The 8,852-nt window shown below is 44.9% G+C and overlaps 1 protein-coding gene and 1 pseudogene across 1 annotated transcript; one reads left to right on the forward strand and one right to left on the reverse strand.

Annotated features, from left to right (window-relative positions):
* Positions 1 to 5,456: 5,456 nt before the first annotated feature.
* Positions 5,457 to 6,011, reverse strand: LOC125554894 (putative invertase inhibitor). The gene has a single exon (XM_048718277.1). It carries the CDS (start codon positions 6,009 to 6,011, stop codon positions 5,457 to 5,459), a length of 555 nt encoding a protein of 184 aa, XP_048574234.1.
* Positions 6,012 to 6,612: 601 nt separating this feature from the next.
* LOC125554895 lies at positions 6,613 to 7,690 on the forward strand (annotated as a pseudogene).
* Positions 7,691 to 8,852: the final 1,162 nt, after the last annotated feature.

Consider the following 8,852-nt stretch of genomic DNA (forward strand, 5'->3'; position numbering starts at 1 on the left):
TGCAAGTTAGAGTCCAAAACAAGGGCAAAAGTGTTTGGAAAAGTAGATACGACGGAGACGTATCAACTCCCCCAAGCTTAAACCCAAGCTTAAACTTTTACAAACTCTGTTTGCTCTTATTGTTGCAAATATGTAAAGCCAGCATTCAAGTTTTCAGCAAAGATTATGAACTAACCATATTCACAATAACGCTCAGGTCTCATGTTTACTCATATCAATGGCATAATCAACTAGCGAGCAATAATAATAAAACTCAGATGACAACACTTTCTAAAAACAATCATAATATGATATAACAAGATGGTATCTCGCTAGCCCTTTCTGAGACCGCAAAACATAAATGCAGAGCACTTTTAAAGATCAAGGACTGACTAGACATTGTAATTCATGGTAAAAGAGATCCAGTCAAGTCATACTCAATGTAAACTAAGCAGTAATGAATGCAAATGACAGAGGTGATATCCAACGGGTGCTTTTTAATAAGAGGAGGATGACTCAACATAAAAGTAAATAGATAGGCCCTTCGCAGAGGGAAGCAGGGATTTGTAGAGGTGCCAGAGCTCGGTTTTGAAATAGAGATGAATAATATTTTGAGCGGTATACTTTCATTATCAACATAACAACCAAGAGATGGCGACATCTTCCATGCTACACACATTATAGGCGGTTCCCAAGCAGAATGGTAAATTTTATACTCCCCCTCCACCAACAAGCATCAATCCATGGCTTGCTCAAAACAACGAGTGCCTCCAACTAGCAACAGTCCCAGGGGGAGTTTTGTTTGCAATTATTTCGATTTAGTTTGCATAAAGCATGGGACTGGGCATCCCGGTGACCAGCCATTTTCTCGTGAATGAGGAGCGGAGTCCACTCCTCTTGAGAATAACCCGCCTAGCATGGAAGATACGGACAGCCCTAATTGATACATGAGCTATTCGAGCATACAAAACAGAATGTTTATTTGAAGGTTTAGAGGTTGGCACATACAAATTTACTTGGAACGGCAGGTAGATACCGCATATTGGAAGGTATAGTGGACTCATATGGCGTAACTTTGGGGTTTATAGAATTGGATGCACAAGCAGTATTCCCGCTTAGTACAGGTGAAGGCTATCAAAAGACTGGGAAGGGACCAACTAGAGAGCGACAACATCCATGAACATGCATTGAAGTCAATGAACATTGAGTACAAGCATGAGTAGGATATAATCCACCATGAGCATAAATATCGTGAAGGCTATGTTGATTTTGTTTCAACTACATGCGTGAACATGTGCCAAGTCAAGTCACTTAAATCATTCAAAAGAGGATACCACCCCATCATACCACATCACAACCATTTTAATAACATGTTGGCACGCAAAGGTAAACCATTATAAGCTCCTAGAAAATTAAGCATGGCATAAGAAACTATAATCTCTAATTGTCATTGCAAACATGTTTATTCATAATAGGCTGAATTAGGAACGATGAACTAATCATATTTACAAAAACAAGAGAGGTCGAGTTCATATCAGCTTCTCTCATCTCATTCAGTCCATCATATATCGTCATAATTGCCTTTCACTTGCACGACCGAATGATGTGAATAATGATAATAGTGCACGTGCATTGGACTAAGCTGGAATCTGCAAGCATTCAATAAACAGGAGAAGACAAGGCAATATGGGCTCTTTTGTCAGGTCAACAATAATACGTATAAGATCCACTTCAATAATTTAATCATGGTCCTCTCCTATCGACCCCCAAAGAAAAGAAAAGAAATAAAATTATTTACACGGGAAAGCTCCCAACAAGCAAAAGAAGAACATGAAATCTTTTTGGGTTTTCTTTCTAAATACTACTACAAGCATGGAAATTAAACTGATTAAAGGCTACACTAATTTTTTTTCTTAAGGTTTATCAAACACACAAGAAGAAAGTAAGAAAAAGAAAATAAACTAGCATGGATGATACAATGAAAAAGTATGAGCACTGACATCTAGCAATGAGTGTGTGAACATGAACGTAATGTCGGTGAGAAATACGTACTCCCCCAAGCTTAGGCTTTTGGCCTAAGTTGGTCTATGGCCACGGCTGGCCTGGCGGATATCCAAAATAATAGTTGGGGTCGTACTATGATGCAGCAGTCATTGCATCATGAGCTGCAGCTTGGAGGCGAGCTATCTCAGCCCTCCTCTTATATTCTTTCGCCTCCTGTCTGGTTATAAAATATCTCCCTTTTTGCCTGAAAGTTGAAGAAAGTAGAAGCAGGGAGAGCGACGTGATAGGTACGCCGTCTGTTAAAGATTAGTCAGTACTGGAGGAACTGGTCGTTCCTCTCAACAAACTGATGACGAACCATAGCCTCATAATCCAAATAAGTAGGAGGCAACTCAATATCATCTTCACGTATGGTTATACCAAGGAAATTAGCTATGCGGGTTGCATAAATTCCACCAAAGAAATCTCCATTAAATCTATTAAGATACAACCTACATGCAACAATGGCCAGTGGTAAAATTCTCTAAGTCCATCGTATAAGATTTTTCATAAAGATCAAACAGGACAGTTTGAGAATTACGTGAAGATGAAAATTCAAACCTCCTCACAAAGGAACTAGTGAGATAGTGGTACTGGTGGCACTTTTCTGCCTCGAAGCTCACAAGATCAGCAGTACACAAATATGCGTTAAATTCTTCCTTAATTTCTGCTTGATCCATGAAGTCCTCTGAAGGCCATTCACAAGGCCGCACTGGAGCGTCCCTTGGGGGCTCATCATCAGCATCACGCATTGCAAGCCTGGGCTCTTGTTTCCTTGAAGAACCACCTTGATACATTTTTCTAAACATATTTCTTCCTCTGAAAAATTTCTAAATTTTTTAGTAACTTCAAAATAAAAGTAAACCAAACTTAACTAAATTGATAGCAACTACTCCTACAAGTGCCTAGAGCCTATATGATGCATCAAAACTACTTTTGACCATATAAATTTGACATGCAAGCTCAAGAACATGGTCACCTAAGTAGCAAAAATATGCAATGAATAAAGCATTAGAACAAAAACTAATTGGACCAATGGAGGAGTCACATACCAAGGAACAATCCCCCCAAGCAGTTTTATGAGAGGTGCTTTGAGCAAGGAGATCGAGAATCGCAGCAAAATGAGCTAGGACTCATGCTTGAGCTGGATATTCGTATTTGTGGGAGGAAGAAGGAGTGTGTGGGTGCAGGAATAAGTGAAGGGGGGCCACCGTGGGCCCACGAGGCAGGGGGCGCACCCTTCACCCTCGTGGCCAGGTGGATGCCGGGGTCTCTCAATGATATCAATGTTTTGTAGCGATCTCATCTATTTGCTCAGTTAGCTAGTGGCAAAGCTCGGCTTGCAACTATACCGTCAATGGCGATGACTATACCATGGGGTACTATCTTGCGGACAATATTTATCCTTCATGGTCAACATTCATGAAGACCATTAGTGACCCCAAAATCAGGAAGCACATTTTTTTTGCTGAAGCAGAAGAAGCTTGCCGAAAGGATATTGAGAGGACATTTGGTGCGTTGCAAGCTCGGTTTGCCATTGTTCGAGGTCTTGCTCGCTTCTGGGATAAAAAATCCCTTAGAAATATCATAACTGCTTGTGTAATTTTACACAATATGATCATTGAGGGTGAGAGGGATTTGGACTTGGAGTACAACTGTGACAATGTTGATAGCCGTGTGAAGCCTGACAGGGACGTGGATGCAAGGTTGTTAAAATCATGATTCTGTTGTATGTTCTACGACTTTACGATCCAAATTAACCTCATTGATCCTACGATGCAAGGTTGTATGTTCTACGATTCTGATAGTGAAGATTCTTCGATTTGCGATCCTACCATCGGAGCTCCGATCCGATTCAGAATCACGATTCTGACAACCTCGCGTGGATGAGATCACTTCATTTCTTGAGACCTACCGAAATATCGAGAACCATAATTCACACAACCAACTCCAGCATGATCTTATTGAGCGTTGGTGGCAACTCTATGGGGGGAGATAGATACCTATTTTTATTCATTTCTATTCGTGTGAGATTTGAACAATTTAGTGTTGCAATAATTATTTGAATTTGAATATTTGTTGTAATGAAAACTATAGTTGTATTGTGAATTGCTTTTCGAACCATTTATATATTTGTATGTTGAATTTATATTACGATTCAATTTGGTTCATATTATTGAAATATGTAATTTGCTTGATGCTGTGCAAAATTTATGTTTTGCTGGACGGGTTTATAGAATTTGTTCAGCCGGAGCGCTCACGGCACCGTGATGCTCTGATAAAGCTAAAAAAAGCTATAGTAAAGAATAAGACTGCGAATACACATATGGAATTGTAGGAACTGAAAATTATCTGCCAAAGCCTATATTGGTTTTGTTATTATTGTTCTCTTACAGCAATTATTATTACAATTCCTCGTAGTCGAAACTTTTGAAGAAAAAGGAAGGACGCCGCTAACTGCCACACGTGTGGCATATACGACATGTGCCCACACACCGTGTGTGGTGTGAGTAGGAGGCAGCCCACACGGGCTATGTGTGGGCGGACATTGGAATTGCCCATACATGTGGGCGCGGCTACTTCGTGCCACACGCCCAACAAGTATTACTCATCTTCACCCCGTGCGTGTGGCACGAAGCAAAAATGCCCACACGTCCTGACGCAACTACGTTAGGTACCCTGCGGGATGACTATTTAGTTGCCATCCTGGTTGGCAGATGTAGTTATCCAGGATGGCAAGTGTAGTTGTAAAAGCATGGCAACTCTCTCTGTTTTGGTTAATTATAGTTGCCATGTCTAATTTATGGTAGTTGCCGTGTGTAATCAAACCGTAGTTGCCGTATGTGATTAACTACTTGCCACATATGGTCAAAACAGTAGTTGCCATGTGTGTTTACCTAGTTGCCACGTGTGGTCCAATCATAGTTGACATGTATTGTTAATCACAGTTGCCATGTGTGTTTATCTGGTTGACATGTATGCGCAACTGCAGTTGCCGTGTAGCAAAGAATCACAGTTGCCATGTGTGTGTACCGAGTTGCCACGTTCGCGTAACTGCAGTTGCCGTGTAGCAGAGAATCACAGTTGCCGTGTGTGTGTACCGAGTTGCCACGTTCGCGTAACTGCAGTTGCCGTCCACAACATAGGAGTGTCGTGTGGGCGAAAAGCAGTTCGCCCACACACGCATGACCTCGGTGGTGGCTATGTGGGCAGAAACTAGTTCGCCACACAACGCAGCTGGCAAACAGCATGGTGCGGGCGTGTGGGCAAACTTTCCAACGCCCGCACACCAGCCCATCCTATGTGGCACAAAAAATCAACCTTTTCATGCCAAGATTCATGCAAAAGGCACTGGACGATCCAGGCGTGTGGGCGAGTTGGGAAACGTCCACACATGTGGACGTTAGACTTTTCGAAAAGAAAAACAGAAGCATCTATGAGGTAACACGAATCAAGGCGACGGCGAGCTTTGCGAGCTGGAAAGCGTCGTCGTTCTCCACTGTCACCGGCGACGCCACGTTGCTCTTGCTGAAGCCACCCTGGCACTCCTTCGCTGCGGCCGCCGATTTCTCCAGGGACGAGGTCGCCTCGCTGAACTTCCCGTCCTTGACGGCCGCCGCACAGCCAGGCTGGCTCTGCAATATGCCGTCAAAAAGAGCCAGGCACGACCTGAGGGACCGCCTGGTGGCGTCCTCAGTCTTGCGGTCGCCATCGCCGAGAAGGCCATCAATCTTGGCCTTGGTACGGGTGGCGTTGGCCGTGAGGAGGTCGACTGTGACGACCGCAAGCTCTTGGTAGTTTTCACCGTTTGCGCTACGGGGGTCGGAGTGGAGGGTGTCCAGACAGAACTGGATGCCCACGTATTTACTGCCACCGCCGACGGTCTTGCATACGGGGAGCAAATTGTCAACAGGAGTAGCCTGAGTGGCCGCAAAGAGGACGACAAAGAGCAAGAAGAGGACACTGCCGCTATTGAAGAAAGAGGCCATTGCCTGTATGGTTGATTATTCGAGAGGGATTCTTCTATGGTGGATTCGTAGGGTGACACCTAGGACGTCAGGCAACACGATTATTTATAATACACACTTTGGGTTGCCATTAATCACGCCCGGCAAGTTAATGATTTGATGGCGTGAATCTCTGATTGTAAAATTCAGAATTTCCATTTCTTCCGTTACTAATATACCCGACGAGTTAATAATTTGATAGCGTGAATCTGTGATCGTAATTCAGAATTTCCATTCCTTCCGCTACTTGATAAACGCGCATGAATGGCCTGATTATTAACCAAGGAAATCCCCTTTTCCTCGCTACAAAAGGGAACCGTTTGGCTAGCGTCACCACTACAATACATATATACTCCCTCCATTTCAGAATCGCACCTTGATCGGGTCCAACCTGTTAAGGTTCTTTTGTTTTAAGTGAGACGCACCATCATTGATTTGTTTCCTAATATACTTGCATGTAAAAATATCGATGTTTGAGATAGCGTCAATCATTTTAATTTTTCAAATTTGGTATGTCTCCATTTTATTCCTTTCTATAAATATACTAGTAGAATGCCTGTGCCCGTGCCCGTGCGTCACGCAGATGGTGCTCAGCAGCCGTGGGATCCGCGGCGTGCTCTCGCTGGTGCTGGGGCGGCTGTCTGTCCTCACAGTGCTTGATCTGTCCAGCAACGCGTTCGCCAGGGAGATCCCTGAGGAGATTGTCGTGCTATCGAGACTGGCGCAGCTGAGCCTGACGAACAACCTGCTCGAGGGCGCGATCCCCGCCGGCATCGGGCTCCTCCGGGAGCTCTACTACCTCGACCTCAGCACAACCAGCTCTTCGGCGGCATCCCAGAGACGCTGTTCTGCAACTGCTCCGCCCTGCAGTACATGGACCTCGCCAACAACTCGCTCGTCGCCGAGTGCCGCCTCCCCAGCCTCCGTTATCTCCTCCTATGGTCTAATGAGCTGACCGGCCCGATCCCGCCGGCGCTGTCCAACTCCCCCATTCTCGAGTGGGTCGACTTCGAGTCCAACTACCTCGCCGGCGAGCTGCCGTCGCAGGTGTTCGACAGGTTGTCGTGGCTCCAATACCTCTACCTCTCCTACAACAACCTCTCCAGCCATGACGGCAACACCAACCTGGCTCCCTTCTTCCGCTCGCTCAGAAACTGCACTCGCCTGCAGGAGCTCGAGCTCGCTGGGAACGGCCTCGGCGCCAAACTGCCGTCGTTCATCGACGAGCTCTTGCGCAGCTTCCGGCAGACCCACCTCGAGGACAACACCATCTCGGGCTCCATCCCGCCCAACATCTCCGGCCTCGTCAACCTGACGTACCTAAACCTCTCCAAAAACCTCATCAACGGCTCCATCCCGCCGGACTTCTGGCGCATGCAACGGCTCGAGCAGTTGTACCTCTCCAACAACCTCCTCTCCGGTGGGATCCCTCGGTCCATCAATGAGCTCCCGCACCTCGGCCTCCTCGACCTCTCCGGCAATCGCCTCGCCAGCGCCATCCCAAAACGTTCTCCAACCTCACGCAACTCAGGAGGCTGATGCTCCACCACAAGCGCCTTGCCGGTGCCATTCCACCGAGCCTCGGCGAGTGCAACAACATCGAAATCCTCGACCTCTCCTACAATGGCCTCCAAGGCGAGATCCCAGCTTTCCCGACATGATTGTGCACAAACATAAATTAATTCATTAAAATTACCCTAGAACAAACGTCGAGGGCTGCTCAAATCATCATCGTTGTAGATGCTTGCATACGTCATGGTGTCCGGTGAGCTAGTTGTGCTGATTGGCTCGGAGGAGTATAAGGTTGTAAGTTGGTGCAGTTCCAAGCAGAGCATCGTGGCGGGATCTACATGCGAAGCAGAGTACATAGCTGCTTTGGAAGCAGCAAATGAAGGAGTCTGGATGAAGGAGTTCATATCTGATCTAGGTGTCATACCTAATGCATCGGGTCCAATGAAAATCTTTTGTGACAATACTGGTGCAATTGCCTTGGCAAAGGAATCCAGATTTCACAAGAGAACCAAGCACATCAAGAGACGCTTCAATTCCATCCGCGATCAAGTCAAGGACGGAGACATAGAGATTTGCAAAATACATATGGATCTGAATGTTGCAGACCCGTTGAATAAGCCTCTCTCACGAGCAAAACATGATCAGCACCAAGACTCCATGGGTGTTAGAATCATTACAATGTAATCTAGATTATTGACTCTAGTGCAAGTGGGAGACTTAAGGAAATATGCCCTAGAGGCAATAATAAAGTTGTTATTTATATTTCCTTATATCATGACGAATGTTTATTATTCATGCTAGAATTGTATTAACCGGAAACTTAGTACATGTGTGAATACATAGACAAACAGAGTGTCACTAGTATGCCTCTACTTGACTTGCTCGTTAATCAAAAATGGTTAAGTTTCCTAACCATAGACATGAGTTGTCATTTGATAAATGGGATCAAATCATTAGAGAATGATGTGATTGACATGACCCATCTGTTAGCTTAGCACTATGATCGTTTAGTTTATTTCTATTGCTTTCTTCATGACTTATACATGTTCCTATGACTATGAGATTATGCAACTCCTGAATACCGGAGGAACACTTAGTGTGCTATCAAACGTCACAACGTAACTGGATGATTATAAAGATGCTCTATAGGTGTCTCCGATGGTGTTTGTTGAGTTGGCATAGATTGAGATTAGGATTTGTCACTCTGATTGTCGCAGAAGTATCTCTGGGCCCTCTCGGTAATGCACATCACTATAAGTCTTGCAAGCAATGTGACAAATGAGTTAGTTGCGGGATGTTGCATTACGGAAC

The sequence above is a fragment of the Triticum urartu genome, chromosome 4 (assembly GCF_003073215.2).
Source record: "Triticum urartu cultivar G1812 chromosome 4, Tu2.1, whole genome shotgun sequence".
Lineage (NCBI taxonomy): Eukaryota > Viridiplantae > Streptophyta > Magnoliopsida > Poales > Poaceae > Triticum > Triticum urartu.

Coding starts and splice junctions, on each gene's coding strand:
- LOC125554894 (XM_048718277.1), bottom strand. CDS start 6,011: ATGGCCTCTTTCTTCAATAGCGGCAGTGTCCTCTTCTTGCTCTTTGTC.